At 43.7% G+C, this 17,725-nt stretch overlaps 1 protein-coding gene across 1 annotated transcript in view; it reads left to right on the forward strand.

Moving 5' to 3' along the window:
• Positions 1–13,274, forward strand: part of SCLT1 (sodium channel and clathrin linker 1) — a 140,237-nt gene extending 126,963 nt beyond the window's left edge. The window contains exons 18-21 of the mRNA XM_021710888.1: positions 3,285–3,363; positions 5,513–5,608; positions 11,952–12,043; positions 13,226–13,274. Of these exons, the coding sequence (XP_021566563.1) occupies positions 3,285–3,363; positions 5,513–5,608; positions 11,952–12,043; positions 13,226–13,274 (316 nt within the window). The remainder of the gene's footprint in view (positions 1–3,284; positions 3,364–5,512; positions 5,609–11,951; positions 12,044–13,225) is intronic.
• The last annotated feature ends 4,451 nt before the right edge of the window (positions 13,275–17,725 follow it).

The following is a 17,725-nucleotide window of genomic DNA, read 5'->3' on the forward strand; positions in this document are numbered from 1 at the left end:
TCCCTGTTCCTCTCTCTCTCTCTCTCACTTGTTCCTTTAGCAAATATTTAGCAATTTCCTGCCAAGAGCAGTAGTTAAGAGCATAGACTTGGAACCAAAGGACCACATTTTTCAATCCCGGTTCCACGACTGACAAGCTATGTGATCCTAGGCAAGTCACTTAACTTTAAAATTTCTCTGCCCTTTAATTTCCTCCTATGTAAAAATGGGGGTTTCATAGAAACTAAATATTAAGTTAATTTCTGAAGGCAGCTAGAATGGTGCCTGGCACACAGTAAGTAGACTCTGAGAATGTGTTTGCTGAGTCGGAGGTCACGAGACTGCAGAGACAAGAAACAGAATTGCTCACAAGCAAGGAGAGAGGCAGAGCTTGACATGTAAGGAAATGTTTACACAGATTAAAAGTGGATTGCCTGAGCCCGTGGGTTCGAGACCCACCTGGGCAGGCGAGACCTCATCTCTACAATAAAATCAAAAAATTAGCCAGGCGTGGTAGCACGCACACCTGTAATTCCACCTACTCAGAAGGCCGAGGCAGAAGGATCGCCGGAGCCCAGCAGGTCGAGGCTGCGGTGGCCGGGAGTGGCCCCTGCACTCCAGTCTGGGCGACAGAGTGAGACTCCAACTCAAAAAAAAAAAGTAACTTAAAGTTTATTTTCATGCAGTTGTTTGTATCTCTGTGATCTTAAATGCTGAGGAAAATCATTACTGTCCGTCCTCAGATAATTGTCTTGGGTAAGTGACTAGTTTAGGCACTAAATGGTGCGGTGAAGGCTGCCTGAAAAGTTGTGTGAATGGAAGGTTTGCAGCTTGATAAATGAGATGTTGTTTTGTCTTCATTTCAGTTGCACTCCCAGGTCCTTCTTCACCAGCACTCATAGGATAACTCTTACCTGTAATTGCGTCTGACCTGACAAACGAGGCGTGTCAGTCACTTTGTTTCTCTTTGTTTTATCTCTTCTTATGTTGGGGGCAGTCATTTTAAGGTATACAAGATGCTTTCAAGTAAGCACAGTGGTTTATTCTGTGGTATCATTACCACCACAGTAAAACTAAAGGAAAACACCGGCTTTGTCTGTCATGGGATTAGTGATAGATATCCCAGCTTCTTGGTCAGTGAGCCATGCTGCTGACGTCACTGTGCTCGAACGGGTGTCTTCCTCTTCGTCTGCACGTGCGGGATGCCACCCGCATGTCTCCCGCCAAGTGCCTCGTACCCGGCCCATAACGAGTGTTCAGCAGGAATTTGTGTCGCTGAGTAGTGGGCGACATCGCTGCTTATTCTGTTCTGGATATTTGTGACAAATGACTACTCTTAACAACTACTCACTCAATAGAGAGCCTTACCAAGTTTTGAGACTTTTGTGCGGCTCATTTGAAGAAGATTAAAGCTGGCATTATGTTGGAAGTGTTAATCTGTTGATTGATTTAAGAAGCACAGGTAAGATCAAAGGATAAAAGTCAGTACTGAACCAGGAATTTTCCCTGAGGGGCGGGGGCACTGACAGCATGGAGGGTCCCTGGAGGCCCAGGCTTCGCCTGCTGCAGCCTGCCCATGGGCTGAGTCCTCCCTGTACCCCACAACTCTAGAATAAATAAACAGATACTTAAAAAAGAATTTTACCTGAGCCAAGTCCAAATTCTCTGCTTGGAAGTAACCACACAGAAGTCGTCTGTAGCCGCGCTTTGGGAGGCTGAGATGAGTGGATTGACTGAGCCCACGGGTTCGAGACCCACCTGGGCAACTTGGCGAGACCTCATCTCTACAACAAATCGAAAATTAGCCGACCGTGGTAGCGCGCACCTGTAGTTCCAGCTACTCAGAAGGCTGAGGCTGAAGGATCGCCGGAGCCCAGCAGGTTGGGGCTGCGGTGGCCGGGAGCAGCCATTGCACTCCAGTCTGGGCAACAGAGTGAGACTCCAACTCAAAAAAAAAAAAAAAAGAAAGAAGTTGTCTGTAACCCTAAAAGCCTACACACAATATGGTGTGAATAAGAGTGCTGAACATCAGTGATTGGTGACGTGTAATACTCAGAAATTGATTTGATCTTCATTCTCATTAAGTTATTTTTAAGACTACATTATATGTACCCTTAACCTGGAACTCCTGAAGTGATCTTTGACTAAAAGCGGTATTTATATGTTCAACAACAAAAACAACAAAAGAAGATAGTGCTGTGCATAAGATATTTTCAGCTGCCATCCATGGTGACTCACACCTGTAATCCCAACACTTTGAGGGGCAGAGGCGAGGGGATTACCTGAGCTCAGGGGTACGAGACCAGGCTGAGCAACATGGCGAGACCTCATCTCTACAACAAATTAGCCAAACATGGTGGTGCATGCCAGTGGTTCCAGCTACTTAGAAGGCTGAGGCAGGAGGCTCACTTGAGCTCAGGAGTTTGAGGCGGCAGTGAGCCATGATTGCCTGGGTGACAGAGTAAGACACCAATTCAAAAAAAAAAGAAAATCACAGTTTTATCCCAATTAAAATGGTAAATTTTGTTATGTATATTTTATCACACTAAAAAAAGCAGAATAAAAACATGTTAAAGGTACAAAAGTATCTTCAATATTATTATCTTGAGATACTGTTAGGCATTAAAATGAAAGTATACTCAAACAGATGTTGTTTTAGTATTTGCTTGTTATCACAAAATCTCATAAACTACTGTGCTTTTTAGCTATGATGTACTTTTTTTTTTTTTTTGAGTCGGGGTCTCACTCTAACCCTGGCAGGATCAGAGCTCACTGTAGCCTCAACCTCCTGGTTCAGGCAGTCCTTCCTCCCCGGCCCCCAAAGTAGCTGGGACTACAAGTGTGTGCAACCGTGCAGCTAATTTATTGATTTTTGTTTTGTTTTTTGTAAATACAAGGTCTCACTATGTTGCCCAGGCTGGTCTCAAGTTTCTGGGCTCAAGCAATCCTCCTGTCTTTGCCTCCCAAAGTGCTGGGATTACAGGCGTGAGCCACTGTACCTGGCCTAAACTGTGATTATTTTTTTAAAGTTGTGGCAAAATGCTTATGAAGTTTACCATCTTAACTATTTCTTAAGTGTAGAGTTCAGTAGTGTTAAGTGTATACACATTGTTGTGTAACCAACCTCTAGAATTTTCTCTAAAAAATGAACGAGTCCTTTAAGATACAGTCTGTGAAGTGCTTTTATTTTGCACAAGATGATACTGGTGTTCAAAATATGAACATATATCTTGCTAATGAAGAGTCTATTTTAGATTTTGAGCAGTTATATTAATGGCTTTTGGGGGGCTCTCTTTGATTAATAGGCGTGAGCTGAGTCGACAGAAACTTCACACCCAAGAGCTGCTTTCTCAGCTGGAAACGGCCAACGAGAAGGCCGCTGAGGTAAGACAGCTGCTCCCCAGGAAGGCCTTCCCGCTGCCACTTCACACATGTTAGAGAGCTTCGCCTGAGCCAAGTCCATTATCGCTCCACTTGTCCATAACCGCCCGGATGTCGTCCGGAAGCCCACAGTCCTCACGCTCTGCGGTGTGAGACAGCACGCTGGGCACTGGCGATGCTCCGTGTGTGGGTGACAGGCAGAGCTCCAGGGTCTGTCTCGCCAGGATCCCTCGGGAGAACTTCTGGAGCACGTGGGGACCCGCTTTATTCTTCTGCGTCTCTGAGATTGTTGCTTAATCTTTTCCTCTTCTTTTGGTTTAATTCATCACAAAAGGCACATAATCCTTCACCTACTGGAATATGTGTTGATGCCTGAGAACTAAATAGAGCAAGAATGAAGCATGTTTTTTCTTTGAGGCTTTAAAAAGCAAACAACTTTTGGGCTGTGAGGGTACTCTCTAGACCTCTAGTCCTTCACTTGATGCCCTCACTTCAAACGTGTCCGAGCTGGAATTCCTGAACAGGGTCTGTGCTCCTTCTCCGTAGTCCGTAGTGGGAGTTGCGGTGAAGTCGTGACTCTGGTGCACATGGCATTATAAATCAATCTGAACCATTAAAACACCCTTTAATGTAGTCCCACTTCTGGAACTCTGTTCTAAGGAAGTAATTGAAAATAGGAAAAAAATTAAGAAGCCATTCGGCACAGTAATGTTAATATAGGACGATCAGCAGCAGCCAGATTGAGCCGCTGAAAGATAGTTGCTTGCATTATGATTCACCCCGCCCTGTTCCATACCTATGATGGTAGCAACATAGGAAGTGTGCATGATGTGAAGCCTGATGATTAATATGAAGACAGTCATTACAGTTTTTCTGTAATATATGACGTGATTCTTAAAATCTAAGCCACATATTTAAACATCTCAGCTGGAACAGCCAGGATAGTTCTCTTCATAAAATTTGACTTTGCCTTTGGGAATAAGAAGGAATATAATGAGCTCACTTTGGCAAGATACTATTACTTCAGTTTTTTCTATCACTGTCATAGCCGTGACATTGACTCTTACCACTTGCCTGTGAGGGCCTGAGAACTGCAGGTCTGTGGTTCTTCATAGAAAGTGTTTTTCTAGCTGTTCCTGATTGGGCTTGTATTATTCTCTCAATTCGAATAACAGCCATTCTCATTGCGCTGACGTGTTTCCTTTTCAGATGTCCTATATCCAGGCTAGTAAGTGTGGACAGAGTGAATGCATTTTCAAGTTGGTGGATTACTTGAACCTGTCTGTGTGGCTGTGTGCTGTGGTTGCTTTCTGTCATGATGCCTGCGTAGTTCTTGTTATAACAAAGTGTTACCAACTAGGTGGCTCAAACAACAGAAAATTACTGTCTCACAGTTCTGGATGCTGGACGCCCAGAATCGAGGTGCTGATGGTGGCAGCTCCTCTGAGACTGGGAGAATCTGGCGCGCCCTTCTCTGGTCCTCGGCTTAAAGAGGTGTCTCTGTCTTCACATGCCTTCCCTCTGTAATGCTTGTCTCCCTGTCATATGGACTGTGACCACCTCGTGCCCTCACCTAAGCTGGACCATCTGCAGAGACTGTTTGCAAATAAAGTCACTTTCACAGGTCCTGAGCGCTGGGCCTTGAGCATCTTTGGGGGCACACAGTCCACGCCATTATCAGGGTACCCCTGATAACCCTGTGGACCCTGCTGCCCTCTGCAGTGTGAGCTGTGTTGGAGAACGAACAGAAACAGTTCGGCCAGCCCGACCTAAGCCCTGGCCGTGAGCTGGGCAGTTCATGTCCTCACAGACGTGCAGGTGACAGTGAGACAATGGTCCACGACTCAGAGAGAGAGCTCAGAAATTGAAGCCTTGAGCTCAGCTTCTGAGTGAGTCACTTTGCTTTGGGGTCCGTTCATTCACTCATTTGGGTGACATGTGGGGTAAAAAAAATTAGTAAGAATATAAAACCAAGTTTGTATTTTGAGGCTCATATATTGAAAAATGTAAATTTGGAGATAATATTATCTTTGTATTTCATAATACAAAAATGGTAAAATGATGTCCAGGTTTTTCACTGATTATTTCATAAAACATCCCCGTGTCACAGATCGATTTCTGACTTGTTTTATTTTATATTTCCCCTTCGTAGAATGAAAAGTTAATTCTAGAGTATCAAGAAAAAGCCAACAGACTTCAAAGGCGGCTGAGGCAGGCGGAAGAGAGAGCGGCTTCAGCCTCCCAGCAGGTGGGGCATCCTCCCTCTCCCAGATGAGGAACTGCCGAGTTCAGAGACAAGACTCATTTCTTGGAGGTTCCAGAGAACGCCTGGTTTTGTTTTTACTTGATTAGCATATTTCAAAGTAGTCCTTTTAATACTTGAGGTTGGGCCAGGCCCGGGGGCTCAGTCTGTCATCCCAGCACTTTGGGAGGCCAAGGCGAGTGGATTGCCTGAGCCCGTGGGTTCGAGACCTGCCTGGGCAACTTGGCAAGACCTCGTCTCTACAATAAATTGAAAATTAGCCAGGCGTGGTAGCGCACGCCTGTAGTTCTGGCTACTGGGAAGGCTGAGGTGGAAGGATCATCTTATTGAGTATGCGGTTTTTTTCCTTTCTTAAAATGTGCATACACTTTTTTGGCACCCTCTGTAGATGGAGGTGTTAGCTGAAGGATACTGATGTTTACTTTAAAATCCTTCGCCTACTGGAATATATGTTGACGCCTTAGAACTAAATTGAGCAAGAATGAAGCATGTTTTTTCTTTGAGGCTTTAAAAAACAACTATCTTTCAGCTGATCAATCTGGCTGCTTCTGGTCGTCCTATATTAACATTACTGTGCTGAATGACTTTTTAATTTTTTAAGTTTTACTTTTACAACCTCAAGTATTTATTTTTTGAGTTGGAGTGTCACTCTGTCACCCAGGCTGGAGTGCAGTGGCACACTCACAGCCACTGCAGCCTCGACCTGCTGGGCTCAGGCGATCCTTCCGCCTCATCTTTCCAAGTAGCCAGAACTACAGGCACGTGCTACCATGCCTGGCTAAGTTTTGATTTATTGTAGAGACGAGGTCTCACCAAGTTTCCCAGGCGGGTCTCGAACTGGCGGACTCAGGCATGCCGCTTGCCTCGGCCTCCCAAAGTGCTGGGATTACAGGCCGAGCCACCAAGCCTGGCCTTATTTTAGTTTTAAGTGGAAAAAAACTACTTGGCTTACAGGTTAATTTTGCTTAATACCCATTTATATGTGACCCGAAAAATCTAAAATACAATATAAAAGTTGTCTAATGGGGAATAGAGTGGAAAATGCATAATATCAGTGAAATATGAAGGGGTCGTTTCTCTTACCACAACACATCATGAGTGAAATGAACCATTGGTTTGAAACAGGAGTAATAGTCGCCCACTAGGAGCAAAATGTGACCAGTTCAGGGACTATAAAGTAAAAACAGATGGTTGAAATGGACGGGTGGGTGGACAGGGCAGGCAGATGACAAAGCAGACCGGCTGCTGTGGTGTGGATTGCATTTGGCTATAAATGCAGCAGTTCAGTCCAGATCAGCATCGGTCCTAGTGACAACAGCATGTTGGGCATAGGAAAGCAGCGGGCCTTCTTCCTGGACTCAGTTGATGTTCGCGATGTTTATAGATTTTTTTAAAAGGCCTACTTGGGGGATGAACATGGCGTGACACTGAAAGAAAACACACTAATAGCTTAGCCTCCCATGTCTCTCCCTCTCGAAAACACTTATAGCTTTGCCAAATAACTAATTTCTGATGAGTGATGAGTTAGTTAATGACTAACCAGTCATTCAAGAATTCATTCATTTAGATGCTCAGACAGCAAGAGCCGGGGTGCTCTGGGCGGTGTCTTGAGAGTGTGTGCTTTGGTGTCAGGCAGGTCGCTCGGTGCCATCCGTAGTCAGGTGACCTTGGGAAGTTCCGCCTGCTCTACGCCTCGTTTTAACGTAGGGCAGTTAGGGGACCCAAAGCATTAACACGTGTCAAGCACCTCCCATACTGGTAAGTAGATACTTAGATGGGCACATAAGAAATTAAATTTCCACATGAAAACCCCTCAAGCTTCTCGCTTACCTTTTTAAGACAGGTGGTCGAGAAAACACCTTCTTAAAACCAACTACCTCAAGTTCTGTAGGAAAAGAGTCCAGTTACGAAAACCTAACTCTTGTTTTTGTTTTTTTTTTGAGTCGGAGTCTCACTCTGTCGCCCAGACTGGAGTGCAGTGGCCACTCCCGGCCACCGCAGCCTTGACCTGCTGGGCTCCGGCGATCCTTCCGCCTCAGCCTTCCGAGTAGCCGGAATTACAGGCATGCGCTACCACGCCCGGCTGATTTTTTGATTTATTGTAGAGATGAGGTCTCGCTGCCCGGGCGGGTCTCGAACCCGCGGGCTCAGGCAATGCACTCACCTCAACCTCCCCAAAGGCGCGGGATTACAGGTTGAGCCACCAAGCCCGTCTTAAGAGGGGTTTTTGAAGAGCAGAGGTTGCTCGTCAAAGATGCTGGCTGACACCTGAGTCAGCTCTGTGCACATCTGTGCCTCATGGGACAGTGTTTTCATTCTTTTAAATGCCGGAGTAACTTTCTTCCGTGGCCTGGCCCCAAGTGTTTCCCCTGCCCGTCGAGAAGACGCTGGTGGAATTCCCATTCGTTAGTGAGGAGGGAAAGGTGATGATGTTCCTGGGTAGGTTGAGGGGATCCTGCGGAGAGGACAGGAAGACATGTGGAAACAGGAAGTGGGGAAGGCAGGACCCTGGAGACCCTGGGCTTCTCCTTCTCCACATGCTAATGAGAACTCAGCACCAAGACGCCCTCCGTATTCTAAGTTTCTTTTCTCCCTTTTCATTTTTTTAAACTCAATTTTTGTAAAGGGCACAACTCTCAAGCATAGAGCTTGATGGATTTTTGCAAATCGAGCCACTACCCAGATTAAGGTATAGAACAAGATTAAGGTATAGAACAAGATTAAGGTATCCAGAAAGATACAACTCGGACCCGACATTCCACAATGGAAAGCAGTTTCATATTTTTAATGTCAGAATAACCTTATTTCCTGGCCTGGCCCCAAATCTTTCTTATAAAGAAACAGCCACATTAGATTAATTATCACGTTTTAAAATTATCTTAATTTTGTAACATCAGGCAACACAAAACAACCGATAGCTTTTACTTTTACATGTGGGCCAAGTGTGAACCATCCATGTGACAACATCTCAAGAGCCAGCCCTTCGAAGCCCAGCTTCTCTTAGCCCTAGAAAGCTGCAAAGAACTTTCAGGTGAGTGATGTAAAAATGAATTGTGAGCTTGGAGAAGTAGAAGAGGAATTTGCTAGGATCCCCTTTCTTCAGGACTTTTGTAAATATCTCCCTCTATCACTGCTTCTTATTTCTTTGACAACCCTAGATTTTCCTGATTTATTTTTAGTTAATTGTTTGGGATTTTATTTTATTATTTTATTTTTTTAGAGACTAGGTTTTGCTATGTTGCCCAGACTGGTCTTGAACTTCTAGGCTCAAGCAATCTACCCGCCTCAGCCTCTCAAAGTGCTGGGATTATAGGCATGAGCTACCGTGCCCGGCCAGAGAGTCTTATTAGAATTACTTCAAACCCATACATGCATTTAGGAAGAATTGTCATTATTAAATAACCGTTCTTTGATTCCATTTATCTGACTTTGCTTTAAATGCCTTCGATGAATTTTTGTCATTTCTTCATATATGTTTTGTGCGTTTCTTTCTTTAAAAAATTAGTTATTTCAATAGCTTTAGGGGCACAAATGATTTATGGCTATATAGCTACTTTGTATAGTGGTGAAAAAATCTGGGTTTTAAGTGTACCTGTCACCCCCATTCGTGCACATTGTACCTGATGGGTGATTTTTCATCCCTCCCCCTTTCCTATCCTCCACTTTTTGAATCTCTAATTTTTTAGTTTTTTTTTTATCGCCAGGACTTTTGCCAACCTGACAACAAAAGGTGGCTAGGATCTGGATTCCCAAAATAAATGTGGAGCAAAATGGCCCAGAAATGCTTTGAACACTGAGCCACACATTTTATTAGTTAGCAGAATGTGTGAAATTTGCTAAGAATTTCACAAATTCAAATATTGTGCTGCAGCCTTGGACAGAGTAGGCTGTGGAGTCCCAGGGGCCAGGGTGGTTCTCCAGTTCTGGGCAGCAGTATCAATTCTGAAACTGGCACAAAGTTTTTCTATATCACACAAAATTGAACACAGGTTAGAGAATGGGACCCCGATTTATAAATATCTGCTAAAGCTTTATTGTCACAGCTAAGTGGAACACAACTGAAATAGTATTATACCCTTTCATCAAAAAATGTCAAACCCTAGAAGGGAGGAATACCTGAGGACAGAAGTTTAAATAAATCAAACAATTCAATAGCCAGCACTTATTAAGTACCTATTGTACATAAGTATATTTATTTGACAAATATTTATTGAGCATTTGTATTTGTCAGGGTTCTCTAGAGAAATTGACCTACTGGATATTTTTATATGAGGAGAGAGATTTATTTTAAGGAATTGACTTACTCAACTGTGGGTGGCAAATTTGATAGTTACAGGGCTGGCTGGCAGTCTAGAAGTCTAGGCAAGAGTTGATGTTGCAGTCTTGAGTCTGAAATCCATGGGGCAGGCCAGCAGTCTGGAAACTTGGGCAGGGTTTCTATGATGCAGTGTTGAGGCAGAATTCCTTCTTTGGGAAACCTGTCTTTGCCCTGTGGTCTTCAATCAATTGGATAAGGCCCACCTACATTGTAAAGGGCAATCTGCTTTACTTAAAATCTGCCAATTGCAAACATTAACCACATCTTAAAAACATCTTCACAGCAACATCTAGACTGGTGTTTGACCAAACAACTTGGCACCACAGCCCAGCAAAAGCTGACACATAAAACTAACCATTACAGCATCTAATTGTTTAATCATTGTGCTAGGTCTGTGAATGACACCCATGGAAAATAAGACACTGGGATTAATAAAATTAATAAAACCAATCTTTAACTGATACAAAGATTAATAACCCATCCTCAGGAAGCTTTTTACCTAGTAATGTAGAGAGGATAGAAACAACTTTCCTTCTCTTTCCAGAAATGTGGGTCAGCTAGATCATCTGAAAATCCTTTGATGAAGTATAAGAAATATTATTTAAGCAATGACTTTAAATAATCTTCTGGACTAAAGAGAAGTAATTACTTTGCGGAGACCAAAAATGCACTGAAACCAGGAATTGTAGGTGGCTATCTGTCAGACCCTGGTGACCTTGGGCTTTCTATATAATGACTGCTCAGGACATGAGATAGGGCATAAAACCTACTACCTGCAGAGAGATGGGGGTCAGTTGGGGAGGGGTGAGACAAAGAGGAAGCTAGAGAAAATCACCATCCCCCCACAGGAAGAGGGCCCTCACCAGGAACCTGACCATAGTGGCACCCAGATTTTGGACTTCCAGAGTCCAGAATGGCAAATAATAGCTGTTTGTTGTGTAAGCCACCCAGTCTATGCCATTTTGTCAGAGCAACCAGTGCTAAGACAACCACCGAGAGTAGTCACCACCAAGAGTAATTTTATGAAGCTTTGAGTAGGGCAAGCATAACTTTAGGACATTGTAAAGGGTTTTCTTAAAGTGTTTGGATACCATGCACTTCAATGATAGAATGTCAGATACAGGTTGTACCATGATGATCATATTCCAGCATCTTCTAAACTCTAACCCCCACCTTGGGCATGGGCTCTCCACTCCCACTCTCCCCCCTCCCTCCCCACCCAACTCTCTGCACTTGTTTGGAGGAGCCATTCACTTGACAGATATTTCCTGAGGCCCTGCTGGGTACCAGGTTTTGAGATTGGCTCAGAGAAGCTGGACAGTCAAATAGGCATTCTCAACTCTCAGTACCAAGACCACTTGCCCCAAAGTGCCCTCTCAATACATCCAGACTCAGTGTGACTCACATGGGCTACTTTGAGCTCCCACAGCATCTATACCAACCATCCCATCCGATGCCAGCTACCTGTCTGATGTCTGCCTCTAAGTCATCTGTAAACTGTAAACTCTGAGAGAGCAGGGCCTGGGTCTGTCTTGTTTTCTGCAGTAGCCACAGATCACATCATAATAGCTGGCTTATAATAGGTGCTCGGCAAATAGTCATTAAATGAATTAGCTTCTCCCATTTTTGAATCCCAGTGGTGATGGTTTAAGTGGTCAGTGCATTTTGCTCCAGCTTCATTTGCCATAGACTCAGGTGCAAGAAGAAGTAGCTGAGCAGCCTCACCTGGATCCCCTCTTAAACCGCTGCTGTAGACAGTTTGGGTTCAGAAATAATCCAAAATGCCTTTGGCCAGAAGATGTTTTTTCCCCACTCATTTTCATAACCCTGTTTGTTTGAGAGGAAATCGGATCCAGATGTTCTCGACTCATTTACATTAAATTCATCACCACGTGACACTATAACAGCTTTTGATGGCCATGCAGTCCTTTTCACAAACGAGGCAGTTGTTGTTTGCCAGCTGTAAATGAGCACAGGACCCCAGCTCTTTGCTGTTGGGTCCAAATGTAGACTCAGCAAAGATTGGGGGAGTGTGAAGTCTGGCAGCTCCACGTTCTCCTCTCCCTGCGGAACCGTGGATGGGATTTTACAGACCTTGGAATGTAGATTTCCTAACGATTCAGGCGAATGTCACAATGTGATGGTTTAATCCACCAAAAGGACAAGAAATGAGACTCTCCCTTGTCCTTATGACTTCTACCCATTTTAAAAAGAAGTGGGAGACAAAAGAGAGGATAAGGAAAGGAGTTTTAGATAATTGCACACCAAAATGCACACATATATCCAAAATTCATAATGACCTAATGATTCACTAACAGCACCAGGGAATCAAAATGTGCTGGTCCCTTGGCGGGCAAAGAGCTCAGGTCCCCCTTCCCTCCTCCCTCTCCCTGTGCTTTTCTCCACCCAGCCCTCTCTCTCTCTGACATAAGGGTAGGCTTTGGCATGGAAAGATGACTCCTTATTCCACTGAATTACCTCAACACGGCAAAACTAACTCCAAGTGATTTGTAAGGCTATTTTATGGCTCAGAAAATGTGTGTATGAGGGGGGAATGTTAATCTCAGTGCAGTGAGTTGCTCCTTCCTCTGCTCACGGAGCTCTTGCGTGAATCTTGAGATTCATCTATTTAAAAGGCTGTTCCCAGCTGGGTGCAGTGGCTCAAACCTGCAATCCCAGCACTTTGGGAGGCCGAGGTGGGAGGACTTATTGAGACCAGGAATTCAAGACCATCGCGGGCAATATAGCGAGACCTCATCTCTATTAAAAAAAAATTAGCTGGGCATGATAATGTGTGCCTGTAGTCCCAGCTACTTCGTAGGCTGAGGAGGGAGGGAGGATCACCTGAGTCCAGGTGTTTGAGGATGCAGTGAGCTATGCTCATGCCATTGCACTCCAGCAACAGAGTAAGACCCCATCTCACACACACAAAATAACTTGTTCCCACCAATAGACTGGTAAGATCCAGAATAGAAGTTGAACTCATTTATCCTTGTATGCTCAGCACAGGGCACATAGTAGTTGCTCATTAAATTTCTGATGAATGAATGAGTGCCTCTACATCAACCAGAGCTTCCAGATTGCTGTATCGCCACATAGATACATAACATAGATTAAACATAGAATGAAGAAAGAATGTAGAAAGAAAAGAAAGACCTAATTCTTGAAAATCCTGTGAGTGCAACCAGAGAATTTTTAATCACTCAAGCAAGTAGTAGCAATACATAAATTTGAGCATGCCGAAACATTACTCTGATTATACTTTCTGTTTTCATTTTTTGTAGGTTTAAATGTGACAAATCTCTGAAAATGGACAGTCTCCTGATGATGTGATAGTTACAACCAATCTGAGAGAAGAAAGTCCATACCTTCAATGACATTGAAAAACACTCCACAATTCCTGCAGTCATCTAGGACAGTTATGCCCTTGCTTGGAACCAAAGCTGATGACATCAGTTTATAAAGGGGGAAAAGAGATCGTGACGTTTTAAACTGTGTTTTCTACTGTGCGATTGGATTTTCTAAACCAGTTTGGAAAGGCGCAGACCTTTCTAGACCACAGCAGCGCCCTAACGCAGAAGTGGTGAGCGTCTGTCTGAAACGAAGGAAAGGATGATGTCACCCTCCACAGCTAAGGACTGAGGGATTATGAGATTTGAAGTGGGATTTGGAAAAAAATCCCTGGTGCTGTGAATATTGGGCCGGCTGGCGGCCTCCTCACCTGGGCCGAAATGCCTTGCTGCCTCCCTCCAGTTATAATAATTGCCCTCTTGGCTACGACTGTGAAGGTTATTTTTCATCGTTTTTTCCACTCCAAGTTTCAAGGGATTTTACTGTGAATCTTAATTATTTTTTTTTTCCACTTTTGGTCAAGTCTTTTTGACATGGTTTCAGATCGTGAGCAATCTGAAGTGTGGATGGATATTAAACAAATCGTGTACTTGGCAGTTTGGGGGCCACAGTGGAGAAGCAATTAAGGAGGTGGCAGTGGGAGGATGGTGCGGGGTAAACTGCAGTTATCAGGGATTGAGGGTCGATTCTCCTCTCAATGATGGCACAGCTGTGTTTGGCTTGCTGACTCATGTGTGACTACAGATCAACAAGACTAGCATTCAGCTTATTTCATCAAAATGGAATATTTCTGGAGTACCTACTATATGCAAAGCATTCTAGTAGATGTCATAGAGAATTATAACAATTCACAGAAATTTCTTGGCACCACGGTGCTTGCAATCTAGTAAAATTACTTAGCAAACACTTTGTGATTAAACATATTATTTGTACTGTGTCAGTTCAGCCAAACTTTCTCAGAGTTTCCTTCTCTGTTTGGTTCTGAGATAGGGATGGTCACATGAGGAATTTGTGGAAGTTCCGAAGGTTGGTGCAGGCACCAGACACTGTGATACTATGTACTCATTGCTGCTCTGCTGGCTCACCTGGCACAGTGGGAGAGTAGCCTGCACCCACAGCTCCTTGAGCTCCTCCTTCAGTTTCTCCAAGTACTGGGCAACGTGTTGGTGCTACTCCCTGGCAAAAGACAACACCAGCTTCTCCTGCACAGAACCCAGTATCAAGGCTGGAATTGTTGAAAGACAGTGGTAGGTTTCAGCTTGTCTTCATGGGTTCCAGTTGTCTTGGTGGGCTCTAGTTTGCCTTTTTCCATGTTGAACTTTCCTTCTCAGCTGCTACCCCAACAGGAGATGCAGAGACAACAGCCTGGCATTGGTTCCTCCTCTCATGCCCACAGTAGCACATCATCAAATCCCTCTATTCAATGCCTCATTCCATCTCACTCAGTGCCTCTGCTCCTCTAATCCAAACTTGACTGATGTGGCACACACACACACACACACACACACACACACACACACACACACACACACACACAAAGGCCTCTTGGCCTCTTTAATGTGATAACTTGGGACTACTATTCATTTATTCCAGTGTTGTTGTCTGACTCATTGTGGGACTTGGAACATGATTTTATCTGCCTTGACCACACCTGTAAAATGAAGGCTTGATCTAAATCAGTGATTTTCACCTTGTCTGGTCATTAGACTCACCAAGGTTCTCAAGATAAGTACAGAACCCCAAAGTCACAATTTAGAACCACTGACTTAAAATTGTAATGGGAGTAACCAGTAACCAGCAAATCTTTATTTTATACCAATACCCCAAGTACTTCTTTTTTTTTTTTTTTGAGTTGGAGTCTCACTCGGTCACCCAGACTGGAGTGCAGTGGCCGCTCCCGGCCACCGCAGCCTCGCCTGCTGGGCTCCAGCGATCCTTCCGTCTCAGCCTTCCGAGTAGCCGGAATTACAGGCACGCGCTACCACACCCGGCTGATTTTTTGATTTATTGTAGAGATGAGTTCTCGCTGCCCAGGTGGGTCTCGAACCACGGGCTCAGGCAATCCACTCACCTCAGCCTCCCAAAGACGTGGGATTACAGGCTGAGCCACCGAGCCCGGCTCCCCAGGTACTTCTTATCACCAGGTAAAGCTAGGGTGAGGCTGACAGGTACGATTGAGTAGTTGGTGCTCAAGGGACAAGTGGAAACTGGAATCCAATGTGTGCTTCCCTCACAAGTCAGGTGTCGTGATATACAAGTGGCACTTTTAAAAATTTGTGGCTGGGGGCAGTGACTCACATCTGTACTCTTAGTGTTTTGGGAGGCTGAGCCCAGGAGTTCAAGGCAAATCTGGGTGATATAGCAAGACAACATGGCAAGACCCCAGAGCTACAGGAAAAGAAAAAAAACAGGTATGATGGTGCATGCCTGTAGTCCTAGCTATTCTGGAGGCTGAGGTGGGAGGATCACTTGAGCCTAGGAGTTTAAGACTGCAGTGAACTATGATTGCACCATTATATTCCAGCATGAGTGACACAGCGAGACCTTGTCTCAAAAAATAATTACAGCGAGACCTTGTCTCAAAAAATAATTTTAAAAATTTGTACAAAAGCTTATGGCAGACCTGAATTTGGAAAATGCTGGATTGTATAATCACCATGGTCCTTCTGTGTGTAGCATTCTATATTTTGAAGCTGTGGTATCCAAACATTTTAAGTATGAAGACTCTCTACAATATCCTAAAATTAGGCCTGTCCCTATTCATAGCTTCATGATAGTTACTCTTTGTAGTGATGACTCTTGGTGGTTGTCTTAGCTCAAGTTGCTATGATAAAATACCATAGACTGGGTTGCTTCAGCAACAGACATTTATTTCCTCCTCATTCTGGAGACTGAAAGTCCAAGATCTGGGTGCCAGTACGGTCAGTGAGGGCCTTCTTCCTGGGGGGATAGGGGGTAGATATCTCTTTTCCCAAGGGCACTGTCTTAGTCTATTTTGTGTTGCTATTACAGAATACCCCGGACTGGGTAATTTATAAGGAAAAGAAATTTATTTCGTATAGTTCCAGAGGCTGGGAAGTTCAAGAGCATGGAGCCCTTGGGAAGCATCATCCCATAGCAGAAGGTGGAAGGGCAAGAGGGGGTGAGAGAGCAAGAGATATCTGAACTTACTTTTATAACCATCCCACTCTCTCAATAACAAACCTATTCCTGTGATAATGCCGTTAATCCCTGTATGAGGGCAGAGCCCTAATGACCTAATCGCCTCTTGAGGGCCTCACCTGTTAATGCTATTACACTGGGAATTAAGTTTCTAACATATGAACTTTGGGGGACACATTCATAGCATAGCAGGCACTAATCCTATCTGATGACCTAATTACCTCCTGAAGGCCACATCTACAAATACCATCATATTGGGGGTTAGGACTTCAACATATAAATTTTGGAGGAACACAATCCAGACCAATGGTAATCGAACGTTTGGTGTTGTTAATTAACAAGTGGCTACTATGACATCAACAATGCTTTGAAATTAGTGCTTATTTTATTAACCATTGCTAGTAAAAGATGAATGTACACATATGTGTGAAAACTTATTTAGAAAATGCCTGGTCTTTATATATATAAACTCTTCAGACTCTATGATCTTAGGACTCACTGAGCATTTTATAAGCCTTTCACCTTTGACATTATATCCAGAACTAGTCAAAGAAATCAATCCCATGACTTGGGGGTTATGTCTCATCTTTGATGGGGAATGGTCATATCCATCTTGGTTTTTCACCTTATTCACCCAGACATATTGCTGAATTTACAAAAAGTTAAGCACACTCTTCAAAAATTAAGCAACTACTACCAAGTCATTGAGGACTCCCTTAATATAGAGACTGTCTGATGAATTGTTTTGTCCCTTGGTTATTTTTGCCAGTGCCACAAATCTAGTAAACTTCAATAAGTATCTCTTGAATAAAAAAACTATACATGACACTACTGAACTGTCCACTTAAATATTTTAAAAAATTAAAAACTACATGAAAGGGGTTGCAGTATTTGAAGACAATTCCTTTAAAAGTGAACTTAGCAAACACTTTGTGATTAAATGCTGATCAAATTAAATATCTCTCAAGGTGAATCCTTTAAGGGACATTTAAACAAATCAATTGTCACTTCATAATTACAATTTGATTTGGGCTCTAAGATTTCTGTGATTCTAATATAAACCCCATTTTACCCCAAATGACCATATGCTTGGTATTTGTTTGTTCTTCAGGGGATTAACATCCTGGCTGAGGACAACACAGCAAATCAGAGATTGAACCTGCCCTCAAAACAAGGCCAGGCAGAGCTCATGGGGACAGATAGCTGAGAGGGGAGGGCATTTCTCTAGAGACTGCCACCACTGAGTTTGAATTCTGGCTTTGCCACTACAC

Source organism: Carlito syrichta, unplaced genomic scaffold (genome assembly GCF_000164805.1).
Source record: "Carlito syrichta isolate Samal-C Ts95f unplaced genomic scaffold, Tarsius_syrichta-2.0.1 Scaffold301628, whole genome shotgun sequence".
In the NCBI taxonomy this organism is placed as follows: domain Eukaryota; kingdom Metazoa; phylum Chordata; class Mammalia; order Primates; family Tarsiidae; genus Carlito; species Carlito syrichta.